The sequence below is a fragment of the Manis javanica genome, chromosome 5 (assembly GCF_040802235.1).
Source record: "Manis javanica isolate MJ-LG chromosome 5, MJ_LKY, whole genome shotgun sequence".
NCBI classification, from domain to species: Eukaryota; Metazoa; Chordata; class Mammalia; order Pholidota; family Manidae; genus Manis; species Manis javanica.
The window spans coordinates 154013643-154031794 of NC_133160.1; the positions used below are offsets into that span (position 1 = coordinate 154013643).

At 45.5% G+C, this 18152-nt stretch overlaps 1 protein-coding gene across 2 annotated transcripts in view; it reads left to right on the forward strand.

Annotated features, from left to right (window-relative positions):
* SEL1L3 (SEL1L family member 3) overlaps positions 1-18152 on the forward strand; it is a 93213-nt gene that overhangs the window by 46234 nt on the left and 28827 nt on the right. For both annotated transcript variants that reach the window (XM_073237766.1, XM_073237764.1), the window contains exons 10-14: positions 1717-1928; positions 3107-3286; positions 11387-11506; positions 13313-13453; positions 17107-17169. In XM_073237766.1, the coding sequence (XP_073093867.1) occupies positions 1717-1928; positions 3107-3286; positions 11387-11506; positions 13313-13453; positions 17107-17169 (716 nt within the window). The remainder of the gene's footprint in view (positions 1-1716; positions 1929-3106; positions 3287-11386; positions 11507-13312; positions 13454-17106; positions 17170-18152) is intronic.

Sequence of the window (18152 nt, forward strand, 5' to 3'; positions counted from 1 at the left end):
CAACACAAGCAGCTATTTCTTTAGGGATTAAGAAAATACAGAAAGAGGAGCAAATTCCATTTGTTTAGTAGGGCGATTTTTTGTTGTTTTTTAGCAACTACTGTGCTTAGATCAAGAGCAAAAGTAGCCCCAGCTGCTGCCTCTTGGAAACCTAGGGAAGCCTGGGGTGAGGAGTCGCAGGAGCAGCAGAGGAGACTGACTGCCTTGCACCCGGTGGAGGTAGTGGGCGGGCTCCATCCCCACAACTCAGCAAGCGAGGCACCGGGCCCCTCTCAGGGGCAGCCAGCCCACCAGCCAGCCCGTGTGCCCAGAGGGACAACCCCAGCTCATAGCACACAGCTTGGGTCTCACAGATTCATTCACGGACCCCACTGGCCTGTTTTGAGCGTGGATTTCTGTGAGAGAATGGCCCTCAAATAACTCCAATGTAAACCTTCCCATTTGAGTTTTCCTGCATTGGAAACTCATCTCTGTTCATTGTTTGATGGAGTGCTGATAGTGTGAGTCTCTTGTTGCTTCCTGAAAGTTGTTGGTAGCATTTTAATTTTGGATAAAATTAAGAAAATAAGAGAAAAATGCTGGGCATAGCGATATTTAGTCAGATAAAATCTTTTGTCTTAAATAAGATGAGCATAGCTCTTTAAATGTAAATAATACCTGTGCAATCCTATATGATCTTTTGTAACATGTCATCTAACAGATGCAAAGAAAAGAAGATACACATGCCACATTTGTTGCCTGAATTAATAAACAAGAGAGACAATAATGTAGACCAGCTTTAGAAGATCGGAACACTAACATTACAGAGCCATATATCTTGCTAATTTGGCCATATGTAAGCTTAAAATGCTTATCAGATTTATGTGAGGATTAGGTAAATTAAAGTGTCAAATAGTTTAAGGTTGTTGCATAAATACAGAGGTCTCTATCCACAGTGGAAAGGCACTTATTAAAACAACGGGTTGCCTATTAGTCAGGAGGAGGGTGTCACAGAGCGAGTACAAGTCTGGATTTTGTCACCTCCAAAGCTGTATTCAAAGTTGGCACAGCCACTTGCCAGTTTTTGTAACTAAGGCAGGTTAGTAGACTCTTCAGCATTCAGTCTTCTCATCTGGAAAATGAGGATGCTAGTAATAGTACGTATCTCATAAATTGTTCAGATTACATGACAATTTGCATAAGACACCTAACCCAGTATATGGCATCTAGGAAGCCGTCTATAAAAGTTGACTCATTCTTTTTATCATGTTTAGAAACCCACGAGAAAACATGGAGGCAAAAGATGATAAGAGAGCATCTCAAAATAAGGGTCTTTTGCTTCACATTTTGGAGCAGCACCTAGGAACTATTTCTGAGATATAACACATTCTTCTTCAGAGGGTCTCAGAGGGAAAAAAAAATCTCTCTGGAAGTTTCGGTGGTGAGTTACACTGAGTAAATTACTCTCTCAAGGTGCTCTCTCAGCTATATAAGGCACATCCTTTTCCCCAGGATACTAGACTGTCGTTTAGCGACAAAGAAAAGTCTATTTACAGAATGACACTATGACATCCCCAAAGGGTTTAATTTACCTGCCCAGAAGGTGGTATATTTCAAGGCATGGCAGGGCCAACCATATTAATAACTCAGGTGGTTTAATTGGTTTTTCCTCCTTTCTAAAGCCACGTCGATCCCATGGGAATTAATTGTGTATGCTGTGAATTGTGTTATTTACAGTGCCAAGGAACCAAAATGAATCTGTATTAGAAATCGGTGGGAGTATATTTGAAAAGGCTATAAAGAGGCTCTCCAGTGTGGATGGTCTTCACCACATTCGCTCTGTCATCCCGTTTCTGATGGATTCCAGCTGCTGTGGATACCACAAAGCATCCTACTACCTCACAGTCTTTTATGAAACTGGATTAAATGTACCTAGGGATGAGTTGCAGGTAGAGTATTCCATGGGTGCCAGAGACACGAGCCACCTGCCTTGTGTCTGCAGAGGACTACTCTCATGCCCGACAACTGGACATGTTCATACTCCCCAGAGTCCTTTAAAAATCTTTGCATTCAAGGAAAATGTCCTAGAGGTGTGTTAAATATAGGATCTCTCTCTGTCACAGAGGGAATAAGGGGCCTTTATTTCTGGACATGGCCCTGGGGCTATGATTGATAGACTCTTAAAACAGTGTGGGCAGAACTTACCAGAATTCCAGTCCTTCAAGAACAGGTGCCTCTTACCCAATTCTTGTAATGGCTCTGACTGTAGGGCCATTATCCCATATGAGATTTCTGCTAGGTGAAGTCCTTTGGACCTCTAAGCAAAATACTGTCACATCTAGCTTTTTATCATCAAAATAAAAAGCAGGCAGTTTCATTTGTGGTTTTTGAAACCAAGTTTATGGTGTAACTTGCCTAATATTTGTAATTATGTTTTTATAAATCCTACCAAATGGTCCCCAGTCACTTTTAGTTTTCAGGTTTGCATATGTGAATGTTTATCCTGGTTTGAAGAGACTCAGACTGTGTAGACCTACCCATGTGTCTCCATGTTGCATTTAAATAGCTTCTTTGTGCATCTATCTGGCTTATAGACACTCCTGATTGATGGCTTGCTTTCCTGAGTCCCTGAGGCAATCCCCACAAAAGTGGAATAGTGTAGAAGATTGTAACTCCGTCTCTGCCACAAAGTGGGTGGTTGACCATGGATGCATGACTTCATCTCTCTCGGCCTCCATTTCCTCACTAAATGATCTCTAAGAGCTTGAGAGCATAATGTTGGGACATGGCCCCACTGTTCAGCTCATATGGCCATAGATGACGTAGCTCAAGCAGACCAGGGATCCTGAACAGATGGCAGATATAAGAGGTGCTTTGAAAGATCTCAGGGGAAGACCCCTATTTTCGATGAGAAAAGGGCAAAAAGGAATTTAAGCTATTATGCACTAAGAAGGCCAGATAGCTAAGACTTTGTAAACCATTAGAAAGCTGTTAGGGCTTCTTTTCTAAAGACATGTTCTGGAATGCCTATGCTAATATACAGGGACAGGCCAGAAGACCTTTTGATATTAGGATTTCATGACCCTTTTCTATCATCCTGTGAACATTGTCAATTTCTTCCCAACAGGGCATGTTGTATAGTTTGGTTGGAGGCCAGGGCAGTGAGAGGCTGTCTTCAATGAATCTTGGGTACAAACACTACCAGGGTATTGGTAACTACCCCCTGGACTGGGAGCTGTCCTATGCCTACTACAGTAACATTGCTATGAAGACTCCCCTTGACCAGCACACACTCCGAGGAGATCAGGTATGAGAAAGAAGTGGGTAGAAATGGTTATAGCCTTATTTACCAGGGCTTCTCAATATTTTATAAAGTGTCTGCACCAATGGCTGGTGTATTTTTGGGCCTTCAGAGGGTGAGCATCATCGAATGGAGAGAAAGCTTTCTTACACTTTCAGGTTCGTATTTCCTGACTGGGGTCTCAGACTGGGTGCCGGCGCAGTCCTCATCTCTGCACAGTCCTTTTCAGGAGTGGAAGGACTGATATGGGAAGGGTAGATTTGGCCCTGGACAGATATTGATTTGGGGAAAATATGTAGAAACACAGGCATCTTGTCTTCGTTCCAAGACCATGTGAAGTGGTGGGGTACAGAGATGTCAGGGGGTAATTGAGTCAAACTGAGTGGCTGCAGTAAACCAAGGATTCCTCTCAATATGTAATAAATAAGCAGGGTCTATGATGTAAAGAAGCAAGCTCCATCCCTAGCTATGTTTCTGCTTTTGGGTGCCTTGAGAGCACCTGCCCCCATCGTGTGAGCCTTGCCAGCCAGTGCTCCCAGGTGACTGGCAGCCTAGGATGTTTGAAGACCGCACCATCTCTGATTAAGGACCAGATGAGGGGCACTAACTCCAGCCCCTAATTTTGCAGGCTCCCAAATCTTATTGACTCACTGGACAAAGAAATCAGTGGCTCACATCGCCATAAAAACAGACCGTGTTACATTGGACTAAGTGATGTTTGTTTTGAGGACCGGGATGAAAGGGTATGAGTAAAAGCGATGGTGTAAGAATAGGCGGCAAGCTGCTGCTGGATGATGCCAATCCGCAGCCAGTGGGAGGAGACTGACACGACTGGCTTTCTGGAATGTATTTTTATGTATCCTCTGTCTCCAAAATAGATTTATGATGTTTCGGTGGTTCACTTGAGGTGGTCAAGTTGAAAAGAAGTCCAAGTAATGTATACCAGGAGTCAGCAATTTTTCCATAAAGGGCCAGATAGTAAATATTTCAGGCTTTGCCCATAATCTCTGTGGCCATGACTCAACTCTGCCAGAGACAGTATACAAACTGATAGAATTCTGAGTTTGTAGAGCCATTAATAGTATGTAAACTGCATGGCCAGATTTGGCCCTGGTCGAGGCCATCAACCCTTGATTTTCCCTGCTTATGCTCAGTGAGCCCAGGGAGAGGGTAAAGCTAGGTCAGGATTGTGGAATCAGGCTGAGCAGCTAACCGGGAACCAGACTGACCCCTCCCTGTTCCCTGGCCCTGCTTCTGGATTGTACTCAGAAATCTGCAGCAAAAAACAGAGGCTTTGATGGTTGGGAATACATAGTTTCTGGAAATGAAACCTACAGTGGCCACTGTACGCCTATGAAATAAATGACTCAAAGATACATGCTGCCAGTGAACATTAAACATGAGTCAAACTGTAAAACACCAGAAGGCCATCTGTATTTCCTTTAAAAAAAACAATGATTTCTTCTGAATAAACTTAAACACTCTCACCATTATCATTTGTATTCCCCTAGTGTATATAAGCTATATGCAAAATTTGATCCCAGTTTGACAGGCATTAATTTATGAAGTTTTTTTTAAAGGAATTATTCTTAGTAAAAAACATTTGTACAAAATCAAGCTACAAAAGAATGTTGCATTGTTCTACTAAGCCTGAATGTGTTAGTAAGGTCCTATATGTATATATTATACTGTTAGGAATTCTAATTCAGCATAAATTAGCAACGGGAAATGCTCTGTTGCTAACAAGCTCCTTTTCTTTTGAAGATGTGGCACATGAAATGTTATGATTATGAAAGAAAATGTTTCATTGGTCAGAACCGGAGAAGATGAATAGAAAAGATCCATCTTGCAGCTGAAAAGTCGTATGATTAAGAATCACAGATACGAATTATACAGTTAGAAGAGTTGTATCATAGCTCATTTTCTTAAGAATGTGTAATTAATGGCTCCTTGAAAATTTAAGCAGGTGTCACACATTGATTTAAATGTCCTGTTGTTAAGAAACCTGTTAATTCACCCGCAGCACGTACTGAACAAGGTACGGAAAGCCAGACCTCCAATTAACAAAGCAAGGATCTGTCAGTAACTCCTTTCTTGAGTCTCATTTCATTTTCTCTTTTGTAACTCATGCTTCATTCACATCATTTCATCTTCTTTATTAGTCATCTTGCTTCATGTCACTTCTTTATGATTTACCAGGACTCTGCTTCAGGTTAAAGAGAAAGAAGACGGCTGCATTTTTTGTTTGTTTGTTTTGTGGATTTAACGTGAATGAGTTCCTTTCATTCTCTCCACTCCTCAGAATTTGTTTCTCTGCAATTTTTGGTCCCAGCCTCTTCTTGATACACATTTTAGAGGAACAGACCCTCATCCACACCCCTGGTTTCCACTGCCCTCCACAGGCTGGCGACACTCCAGCCTCCCTCTCTGGCTGATATGTTTCTTCCAACCCTCATCTGCACTCATAACATATTGCAAAGGAAACTCACCATCTCCTCTCTGTTCCCTATAAATATGCTCACTGATAGATCATCGCCCATGCTGGCCACGGGGGACTCATCTTTGATACCCCCCATCCCATCATCCCATCAGGTACAACCTCAACAGCTCTACCTGCCTGTTTCCCTCTCTGCCCATCTCTGTCCCCATGGACACCTCATTTGCCCTTCACCATCACTCCCCATCGGGAGGTAGCCTTTTGCCATGGGCTGAATTGTGTCTCTCCTCAAACTCATATGTTGAAGCGCTAACCCTCAGAACCTCAGAATGTGGCTGTATTTGGAGATAAAGCCTTTAAAGAGGTAATTAAGTTAAAATGGAGTCATTAGGTGGGTTCTAATCCAATATGACTGGTGTCCTTAAAAGAAGAGGACATTAGGACACATACAAAATAGACAGGGGCGACCATCGAGGACACAGTGAGAAGGCAGCCATCTGCATGCTGAGGACAGAGCTTCAGAAGAGACCAGAGCTGCCGACCCCTTGACCTTGGGCTTCTAGTCTCCAGAAGTGTGGGAGAATAAGCATCTGGGTTAGCCCCCCAGGCTGTGGCATTCTGTTGTGGCAGCCCACACAGACTAGTACCCATCCTACCTGGTCCTCCTGTCACCAGTCTGGGCCCTGCCCACTGTCTTCTCACTGAGGCCAAAATGAGGGTCTCAATCCTCGAGGTCTCAGCCTGGCTGCACATCAGAATCCACAGGGGGGTTAACAGTACATCTGCACCAGCTCCATCCCTCATTCTAACTGAAATGATGGCCGTGGGCTCCAAGCATAAAATAACATGTATATGTATCTGTACATGTATGTGTGTATTTAAAAGCTCCTCAGATGGTCATGATGTCCGGCCAGTGCTGAGAAGCTCTGATACAGAATAACTAAGCCCAGCTGGTCACTTGGCATGGGAGCTGCTCCTTGATTTGTCCCTCTGTGCTGCCCCGAGCTCCTTTCCCAGTGCTCCCTGCTTGGACTGCCCACTCTGGGGGCACCAAGCTTTTGGCCACCCCATGCTGTTCATACCTCCTGGCCCTGCCTGGTTTGCTTTCTGCACACCCCCTGCCCTTTTCCTGCTTGCTGACCCCTCCTTGGGCTTGAACCCTGGGCTCAGATGTCACCCCCTTGTCTGGATCTCCGCTTTGCTGTGCTGTCACGGCATCTGGATGGATCCCTGCCTTTGCTCTTACAATGGGTATTGTGTACAGGGTCACAGTGCCAGCTCCCCCCATAGATTTTGAGCTCCCTGACTCAGGCACTTTGTCTGTTCACATCAGTGACCCCAATGCCCAGCACTGTGCTTGACAGGTAGTTGGCACTCAGTAGTTACTGTTGGGGTGATGGATAGGATGAGAGTACAAAGCATCCAGTAATGAACATACAGTGCTTATAATGTCTTGTTGACTTTCTGGTGCTTTTTAATGCTGTCAGTGTTCATCGTTGACAGCAAGCACCCAGAGCACTTGGCTTGAAGCTCTGCCTCTTGGATTCAATTTTCGTACGTCGCATCTCCCATTTGGGAGATCTTGGACACTTGCTGCCCAGTCTCTCCTTACTCACGGTGATATTTCTCCCTTCTTACTTTAAAATCTCTGAAATGTTAAACTCCTCAAAGAAAACACACACCTTCTTGTTGGGATCCAAGCATTACAGCTGATTTTAAACACCCTAAGAGACAGGTTCCTGAGGGTGATTCCCACTGGCTTTGGCGGAAGTTAGTGGATGCAGGTGGTTGAAGTGTCGGCTCTAAAATTGCCCTGCCCCAGAGTTCCCAGGATTGCTGGCTGACCTGTTCAGTTTTACACCAGAGAACCTAGATGCTCTGGAGAATGCTGGGCTGCTGAGGACCTTTGCTCCCCAGTGGCAAAGTTGGAAAGGTTTTTAAATCGTGTCCTTTCTGTCTTCCTTCTTCCCTGTTTCTATCTCTGTCTCTCTCCCCTGTTCTTTCACACACCTTTCTCTTTCTCTCCTTTTGTCCTTCTTTCTCTCAACTTCCTTTCCCTGTTTCTACCACTTCCTTCGCTGTCCCTACCCCCTTCCCACTCTCCCTTCTCTGCCTTTCTGTGATCAATGCCAGACAGCTGATACGATATGAACACTGTCTTTGTAGCCTGTAGGCTGAGCAGAGGGAACAGAGGTAAAGTGTGTGAAGTGACAGCATCTCTGAGATGGTGGGGACCTTCTCTGACACTGGATTCAGGGGCTACTGAGGACTGCAGATGCTTCAGACATTGGAGCTCGTCTGACCTGGTCCCAGGTATTAACCTTGCAGTGTAGGGTAGGAACAGCTCAGTCTAGACATGTTGCCTTTGTAACACAGCAACAAAGGAAACCTGCTGAAGCTACAAAAGATCCTGGAACTGGTCAGCCTAGCACTCTGGGTCGCTGCCAGCATCCACCATGCTTTGCCCCCCCCCACCTCACTCCTGCTCTTGCTTCTCCGCACCACAGCTGCTTCCTGTCTTGGTCGTGTTTCGTTCTGAGGCATCACTCTCTGGCCATAAAATGTTGCTTGAGTGAATGAATGAACAACCAAACACTACCTCCTTGGAGGGGCTGTTCCTTCATCAGATGACTTTGCAGGTGGTCGGGTCATGCCCTGGTCACCACTGTGGTGACCCCAGAGCTGTGGAGGAGCGACCTCCTGCCTGGGTGTGGTAGGCGGTTGTGGTGTACCTACAGCGCAAGATTTGCCCGGGTTCAGGCCCCAGAGTGCGGCTCACTGGGTGTGAAATCTTGGATAACCCCACTTATCTCTCTGTCTCTGGATAGCTTTTTACCTGTAGAATGGAGGCCATGATGGTCCACACCTCACACAGGTGTTACAGCCTGAATAAGTTAATCCACATGACCTGTGCTGAGTGGAGCCCAGCACATAGTATGAGCTCTCTAAAATCCATCCGGCCCCAGTACTCCCTCCTCAAATTCTATTCCTTCCACCTCTTAAGGCACAAAATTCTCTTAGACAGACCTTCATCCCCACAATGTAAGGTTTTGAGCCATGCAAAACTGCAAATACCAATAGTAGAACTAATGTTCTGAATTGTTATCAACATTTTACTTGTTAGAATAAACTAAGGAACTGAAAAATAATGAGTTCCCATTACTGTTAGCCATGTTAGCAGTTAGCCATGTGCCAGACACTCTGCTAAACTCTTTCATAAACAATCTCATTTAATCCTCACGCAACCTTATGAGGTCAATACAACTATGATTCCTATTTTACAGATGAAGCAACTGAGGCTCAGTTAAAAAAGCTAAAGAACAGCCCAAGGTCACATGGCAAATGAGTAGTAGAGCCTACATTTGAACCTAGGTCTTTCTAACTCTTTGCACTATAAAAACATCATGACTAATAGGCTAAGCACTTTTGAAGTAGCAGCTACCATGCTAAGCTCCATTTTATGGACATACAAACTGAGCCTCAGGTAAATAAAGTTAGTGGCCCAAGGCCCACAGGTACTTAGTAGTGAGTTAAAATTCCCCTTGGTCTGATGTGAAAGGTTGTGCTCTTAGACACTCCACCCTGCTGCAGAGTTTGATGACAACCAAAAGCAGGAGGCAGCTAGGTTATGGGACAGCAATGTAAAAAACAAAAGCGATCCTTTTCAGAGTTATGCGCAGTTGCCCAGGCCCTCTGAAAACTTGGGCTTTGCTGAGACCCTCTCCTGACACTGTTAGATGAAGTTCATTATGTGTAAAGGGAGACAATGAAACCATCTGCCGTTTGCTTCTTCCCAGGTGCATGAGTCCTTGTCAGGGTGGCAAGGCTGGGTAAGCACTGTGGGCCCACAGCCAGCCCACCCGCGCTTGACTTTTAGGTTTGAAGAGGTGAATGTATGTTCCTGGATAAGGTGCTTCACCTCTCTGGGCCTCACTGGGGAAATTAGGGATATTGATAGTGACTGTCTTATGGTTGCAAAGATCAATGAGTCGATCGGGCTGAAGCGTTTAGAACAGTGTCTGGTACGCAACCTATGATGGATTGTATGATGTATTATCACTACCAGAGAGGGGCAGAAACACCTGAGTATAAATCCCTGTAGGGTAGGAACTGTGTCTTCATGTGTGCTGCCTTCCGTTCAAGTCCCGTGACAAAGTTAAGGAGGAAACAAAGAGAAGAAAGCAATTGAAAGTCACAACAGCCAAACTCTCCAGCTGACCAGAAAACTTCTTGTTGAGAATCCCATCATTTGAGCAGCTCCAGCTTCAGCCCAGTTCTGGGCCCATCACAGACAATAGTGCCACTGGCATTTGAGCTGAAGCACCCACTCGTTGGCCATTCACTTGGCAAAGGGTCAACCGATAGAGCAGCTTGTGCCCAGACAAGATTCCAGGGCCTTCTTGTTAGAGGGCGACATGGGGAGTCCGGCCGGCCTGGATTCCACGGTTAGTTCTACAGTGTAATCTTGAGTTCATGGTTTCACCTTCTGAGCTTCGGCTTCTTTGCCTATAAGTTAAGGACACTGATACTGGAGTTGTGGCCTCGTGAGGATTAAATGAAAAAATATTTGTTAAAAACACCCAGCAGAGAGTTGATTTCAATAAAAGGCAGTGGGCATCATTATTCTAATTGTTGTGATTTGCTTGGTGGCCTCCTGAGGTGAGACATGGAACAGGAATTGATACCCGCTGGGTTCTGAGTCCCCGCTCAGTCTCCGCAGTCTCAGCCCCTGTGGTACCCCTGAGAGGGACCCTCAGCTCCATGCAGGTACAGCAGAACAGCGCCGCAGACTGAGTTTGTCATCGAAGGAACAGAGAGGGTCACAAGGGACAGCAGCCTGGCTCCTTGTTCTCTGCGGCTTCTTTCCCAGTTTTTTTTTTGCCATCTGCCTGTCGCATGTGCCGGTAAGAGAGGCCCTTTCCAGGATGTCTCACAGTGTTGTTAGGGCTCAGTATGTGTAAGGGGAGACAGGACCGGTTTTTTGATAAACATCCAAAATTTACACATCAAAATGAGACTTAACGTCATTCTTCAAAGGAATAGGATACCTGACAGGCTGTGTGCAAATTCAAACAGTTTGTGAACTTACGCTTTGGGTTCATGTTTAGTGCCTCTAGCACCTTCTCCATCTCTCCTCAGAGTTAACATGCCGTCTCTTTTTCCAGTAGATTCAATTTTTGGAAATAGCCAAAAGGCATTTAAAGCAGAGCTTGCTAAATAAAAAGGGTTAGTCATGCAGGATAATAACGCTTAGGGATTAAAAAAAAAAAAAGGTTATACTTAGAAAATATTGATTTACCTTTTCCAATGCTATGTGTAATGTGGCTCTGAAATCAGTGGCACAAAAGTGGCCTTTCAAATAAGTCTGAGCAATCCAAGTGGAAATGGAATAAATTTTGTCATCCTAAGGCAAACACTTTGAACAGAAGAGAAATACCTTTTTAGATACATGAGATATGATACATTCATTTAAAAAGAATTTGATCTTATGGCATTGTGAACACACCTCATGTTTCAATTCCTTGAAACATTTTTGCTTGAGCAATTGCTGGTCTTAGAAAATGTGGTGTCTTCCTGATGCCCATATCATTTGGATATTTTTTCTCTCCCCCTCCTTCCCTCCTTGCTCCCCCTTCCCTCCCTTCTTCCCTTCTTTCCTACCTTTCTAGGCATATGTTGAAACAGTCAGACTAAAGGATGATGAAACACTGAAGGTACAAACCAGAGAAGATGGAGACGTCTTTATGTGGCTGAAGCATGAGGCCACGCGTGGCAATGCAGCAGCTCAGGTGAGAATGTGGGCTGCTGTCTTGGAAAGGCTGTCGGCCATGACTGACCAGTGTGGGTCATGGTAACACAACACCCCAAACCTTCGTGCCTTAAAACAACACCGGGTTATTTCTTGCTCACACCACCTGTCCAGTAGGGAACAGTACAGGCTGTCCTTTCATGTGCCCTGGGAACCCAAGATAACAGGGGCCTCATCCCCACACAGGCTTCCACAACCACTGCATTTGGGTGACAGCCAGGATACATCACACGCTGGCTCTTAACGCTTCTGCTCAGAAGTGGCACGAGTCACCTCTCACGTTTCTTTGGCTAGAGCAAGTCACTTGACTTCAGGTGGGCCAGCATATAGTCCTACCCCACGCCCAGAAGGAGAGAGAGTCAGGGTATTCATGTTCAGTCCTGAAGACTGTACCATGAGACATTCTAGTGCATCAGATAGAGATAAAAAGAAGCCTCATGGGGTGCAGGTGGACTTTGAGAAGGCAGGCCAAGAATTCAGCTAAAAGAATAGTAGAAAATCAAGTGTGACATTTTAGACCAAAAGGAGAGACCTCATCTCTTGAACATGTCTTCTGGATTGACTTTTAAGAGATGCAAGAAAGGACCAATGGCTGGAAGAACATCACGATCTGGCTTCTGGCCTTGATTTCATTATGAACAAAAGCCCTGATGGCAGCTGGCTAACACTTATTGCACCAGGAGGTGGGCAGCCTTCTTCCCATAGAATGGATTTAGCCTCTGCTTTGTGCTTCTGGTGAGCACAAGGTGTTGGGAAGAGCCTCTGGGTCTGCTAAGCACGCAAAAGACCAGAGATGGGAAAGAGAAAGAAAACAGGGAAGAGCAAACACAGTGACAGAGACCATTCCAGAGACCCTTTATTAGCAGAGAGTTTCTTCCCCACCCCCATAGAAGTCTCCTAGCATTTCAGGAGATACTCTGCAAGAAGTTATACAGATTTGGGAGGACAAGGGAAGAGAAGGCAAAGAGAGGAGAAGTCGAAACAAGGAAGAACAACAGTGTGCCAATAACAACAAGGACTGCCTGTGTCTCCTTCGCGGACATGTCCTGAGCCTGCAGTCTTTCTGCTGCATGGAGGAATCCCAGCACAGAGCTCTGGAAATGCCACTGTCAGAGCCATTTCCTGGGTGCTCCAGAATTGGTGTGAACTTTCCTTCCTCCATTCAGGAAACATTGTTGAGTGCTTCTATGAGCTTCTATTCAGCTCTGCTGAATGAGGGCTGAGCAGATGAAGGCAGATGAACAACATGTGGAGGTTCCTATCTCCAGAGAGCTCCCAGCCGTGGGTGTAATGGTGGAGGCAGCCTTGTGGAAAAATGTTGGGACAGGGGGAGATGAGTGCTGTTGAGGGTGCCCTAGTTGGCACAGATGTGCATAGGACTCCATGCAGTTCACTGGGCCAAGAGGATGGGCAGTGCCTCCCAAAGCAGAGGGTATTTGAGGACTGGGGACAGCTGTGATTGTTGATCAAGTTCCATCCAATCTGGCTCTGGGTGCAATGGATTCATTCACACACACACACACACACACATACACACACAAACACATAAGCATGCAAACACATAAGCATGCAAACACATGCCATTTCCAACTTGTGTCAAAAACTTACATCTACACAAGTTCACTTTCAAGGGCTCTGCTCCCAGTTGGAAGACAACACGTGTTTACCTAATTCTTGGTTCTCAATATAAAAACATTTTAAACTAGGTTTGTTATGCCCCCTTTTGAAGTCTTATGTTAAGCATTGTGGAAGGAAGTCATTATTTTATACTGCTTCTGTCTTGAAGCAACGATTGGCCCAGATGCTGTTCTGGGGCCAGCAAGGTGTGGCCAAGAATCCCGAAGCGGCAGTCGAGTGGTATGCCAAGGGCGCCCTGGAGACTGAGGACCCTGCGTTAATATATGACTATGCCATTGTGTTGTTCAAGGTAAGAATCATTCCATTCGTGCTGACGTTGTGCAATCCTTATCAGACTTCCCGAGCAGTTTCCTGTAGGCACACAGGCAAACAAGGCGTCTAACTGTAAACTTCCTGTACGCTTCTGTCACTCTTCATGGAAAGGGCATTTGCTAAAAGGGCAGTCAGAAGCAGTCCCCTGGTCTTGTTTTTAATCATTAGTCTGATGTTTGGTATCTGGATTCTCTTTGGTTTTACAAGAATGGTAGCCTTCCAGTGGAGACCCCATATGTCAGGGATGGCTATATGGCTGCCACTCCCAGAGATGCTGTACGTTCTCCACCAGGCACAGCTGTCACTGGGTTACAGCTTCAACCAAGTGCCTGTTTGGGCTGGATCCCACCAGTCCCATGGGTCAAAACAAAGATTTTGGTTTAAAGCCAACAGAAGGATAGGGGGACAGGTGGGAAGAGCATTAGCCAGGAGGCAGAGGAAGGAGGTCAAGGCCTCCACTGAAGCCATCAGCACGTGTCCTTAGAGTTATCTGACCTCATGGGACACTGGTAATGGCCGCAGACAGATAGCATAATGAAGAGGCTTTGAGAACTGTTAAATACTGTGTGTATTACACAAAATAATAGTAGTTCACACCGATCAATTAGGTGCTTATTACTTGATTTACATGTATTAACATGTATTAGCACATTTAATCCTCACAACAATCTTTTGAGTCAGGCCCTGCTGTGTATTATGATTGCTGCTTATGTACACGGTAGCAGAGGCACAGAGAGGTTTGTTAATCCGCCCAAGGTCGCACAACTGGTACATTTCAGACTTGGGAGTGCAATCCCGACAGTGTGGGTTCAGAGTCTGTGCTTTTCACCCCAAAACACACAGACATCAATTCTGGGAAAAGCAAAAAGCTATTGGCTCTGGTAAGGAAACCACTGGAATTTTGTCCCTGCCCAAAGAAGGCAGCTGTCCTCAGATAGCGAGTGTCTTCAGTGACGTGGATTCATGCACCCAGGCCCATCTCCAGGAGCACAGCTGTGGCCACTCACTGATTAACAACCATGACTTTTGTTACAATTCTAACCCTCCAAAACCTTAAAACCTATTGACTGTTATGGCTCCCAAATTTAGAGCCTGAACTTTCTCTTTCTAGTTGTCAGATCAACATAGAAATGGTTTGATTTGTAGCCATATGCCAATGCACCCATGTAGTTATTCAATAAACACCTTTCAGGGCTGACAAGATGCCAGACTCTGTGCTGGATGGAGAGACATATGGATGCATGAGCCACGCCCCTGGCCTCAAGGGGCTCATAACCTAGTGGAGAAAACAGGCACAGGGGACTCCCCTGTCCACCAGAGTCAGGGACTGGCCGTTGCCCCAAGTGAGGATAAGATACAGGCATGACCTGGGTCACTTCTGTGACCCAGGAGCTGGCAATCTGAGGGAGAGGCAAATACATAACTAAAGGACCCTGGAAGTGACATAATGTTTCCTGGGGTCTGATTTCCCAAACCTAAAACTTTGTGACTTTCCTGCATTCTAAGTTAATCCTGAGTGGAATGTAGGAAGCCCTTTATCAGTACTTCAAGGAAGTATTTTACCTCTGGCTGGAAGGTCTCTTTAAGTGTATTCCATGTGAAAGAACCGTTTGCAGAAAATGAGCTTTCCAGATGGGAAGAACAGTAGCATGTACTTAGCTGTGAATGGGCGTTCAGCTTATTGCATGATGGCACCACGATGGCTGCGGGTTGTCTAAGACAGTTGAGTCCATCCCATTTTGCACCCATGAGAGGATGGAGCTTTTGACTTTCACTGCAGCCACTGTCCCCATAATCCCATCAGTGGGTATTAATGAGCACTTACTATGAACCAGAATGTACATTTGTCTCACTTAACAATTTCCAACACTGCTCAGATTTGTGTGTAGTGCAAAGTCTTTGTGCAAGAAATCACCCCACTTCTGATTGAGATAACAAGTGTCCTGGAAAATCCCTGGCCCAGAATTCAGTGTGTTTGAGTTCTAGCTGCAGATCTAACTGAGGCTGTGGGCAAGTCACCCCCTCTGGGTCTCAGGGCAATTCCTTCAAAATAAGATTGTTGGACGAGGGAAACTTTGAGTTCACCAGATTCTAACATTCTGTCATTCTGGTCTTTCTGATGCTTTGCTAGAATTCCAACAAGGTTGTCTTACTCCCCATCCAGTTATTCCAAGGAGCATTCTTGTCCTTTTCCCTTTCCTCTCCCTCTCTAATTAAATGAAGTAATGGTGCCCTTCTGAAAAATATTTTCATCTTCCACTTTGCTTCAGCTCACCAGTTTCATTAAACAGGTCAGTTAAAGTCTAGAAAAAACTGGGTGTATGTAATTTAACCTTTAGTTGGATTCATGATTTTATTTAGGGTCCTGAAATATAATAGAGGTGAACATATCCTGCATATTTTCTCTATGCTGCAAGGAGGTTATGAATCGTTATACTTTCTCAGCATAGAATGGAAACATAGAAGAAAAATATAACCTGGTAGTTAAAAGCTTGGACTCCAGAGCCCTCCTGCCTGGGTTCAAATCTTGCCTCTACTTCCCTCTCACTGACTTCCGGGCAAGTTTCTTGGATGGGAATCATGGCAGCGCCTCTGTGGGATGACACAGGACAGGACAGTGCTTGGCCCACGTTAATTAAGACAGGAACATTTCCTAGTGCAGTCTTCATTTACTCTAGAGCAAAGTACTTAGAGTTAAAAACTGTATTCATTGCAAAGCCCTGTTGCATTCTGTCATGTGTGATCCCTCTGATGGCCGTGTCCCAGACCAGGAAGAGTCTGTGGCACACCCAGGAGGGAGGGGGTGTCAGTTGACAGACACTAAGTGAGTTTGGAAGAAGCAGTGGCAGTTTTCAGCTGACCCCCCTTTCCTGACATCTTCACTGTCAGACCTCTGTCAAGAGAGACCTCAGGGACCCCTCCCATCCCACCGTCAGGCCCACCGTGTCCCCACAGGGTCCCACGGACACTTCAGCGTGGTCCCGGGGAGTTCTTGTCTTGTAAGGGGAACCCCAAAGCCCTTTGTCTCTCTGGTGTATAGACCACCTGTGCTGGGAAAACCCCAGTGTCTTGGAGGAACCTTGTCCCTTCCTGTCAGGGCCCGAGGCAGCCGATCCCAAGGGGTCCTATCTCCTTCTCCTCAGTTCTCAAGCTGGTTCCGGAGCCATAATGTTCCACCCCCTGGATTCCTGTGAGGACCCAGGAATGCTGCAAGTGACAGCCCAATAACTCTTGACTCTCTGGCCCAGATAAAGCGCTTTCCTGGCTCACCAGTTAGGTAATCCCCAGAGAAATCCAGGATGACCAGTTATTTAACCTTATTCACAGTTTATCCCAACACCTGTGCATTGACAGGAATGCGATTCCCTCCATGATGAAAAGGGAATTTTGTTTGGATGCTAAGCTGGCAGGGTGAGTTTTTTGTCACTGCTCCAGAGAGAGAAGCAAAATAATAATGACAATGGTGATAACAGCTCTGCATATAGAAACCTTTAAGATTAGGTTTTTAGTTAAAAAAGCTTGGGTTTTATTTTTAAGTATTTTAATATTGAACACTGATGTAACTGTGATGTTTCCCAGCGCACCCTGAATTTGTTTTCTTTGTAATCACTGCTGTTTATCATTGTTTAGGGTCAGGGAGTAAAAAGGAACAGACGGCTTGCCTTAGAGCTGATGAAGAAAGCAGCTTCCAAGGTAACACTTTTGCATATTGTCAGAGGGAAACATTTCCACCACACACACCCACACGCTCACTCGCAAGTCTGCGAGCTGGCCAGCCGGCGGCCAGTGGAAACGGAGTAGGAAGGGAGGGGTCTCTGGCTTTGCAGTGGTCTGTCATTTTTGAGCTAAGACACACACAGAAACCTGCCACAGTGAGGACGGGGGAATTCAAAAGCTGAATTCACCTTCCAGTCAATAAAATTCAGGCCGATTTTGTTTGAAGGCTAAAATTATAATCACAGCTTCCCTGATAACAAGCAGCAGGGGGCTCCTTGAAATTGAATGGGTATAAATGCCATTGAACTACGAAAACCCAAAGCTTAATTCCTCTGGAGGTTAACCCTGTCATGTCCAATGCATGTTTGCTTCTCATGCTCTAAAAATGGGGCTGTTTGTCATGTTTAGGAATTCCTTTGCTTTGGCCACTATTTACGCTTCGGTATTATCTTCAAGCCAGCGGGTTTCAGAATAGCACGACAGAATGGAGGTTAAATACCACTGGTGAGGGAGCACACACAGGCATGCACCTGTGTAAACATGCATGCCCCTGCATGCACACCCACACAGGCACACTCACACACACCTGCATACAGATTTGCAAATCAGTGAGTTGTAGAGATCACTGTGATTCTGCAGCCTCCCCAGGGCAGCTGGTTCTCGGAAGTGCCTCCATCCCCAGAGCTGCTAATATTTGCCCTGTTGACAGACTCCTGTAATAACCATGCAGACATTTCTTCCTCATTCCCTTCCTTTAAGGAGCTTGGCTTCTTTTTTCCTGTAGAAGTTGGACTATGGAATAAGAGGTCCAAGAGGCTTCTCCTCCACCTTTGTGGTGTCAAGAAAGCCAGTTATGGGGTTTCCTGGCGGGTGTGAAACTGGCATCTCCTTAGCCATCCTGGTGGTCAGCGTGCTTCATTTTGAAGGGATTTTTCTCAGAGCTTGGATAAGTATCAGGA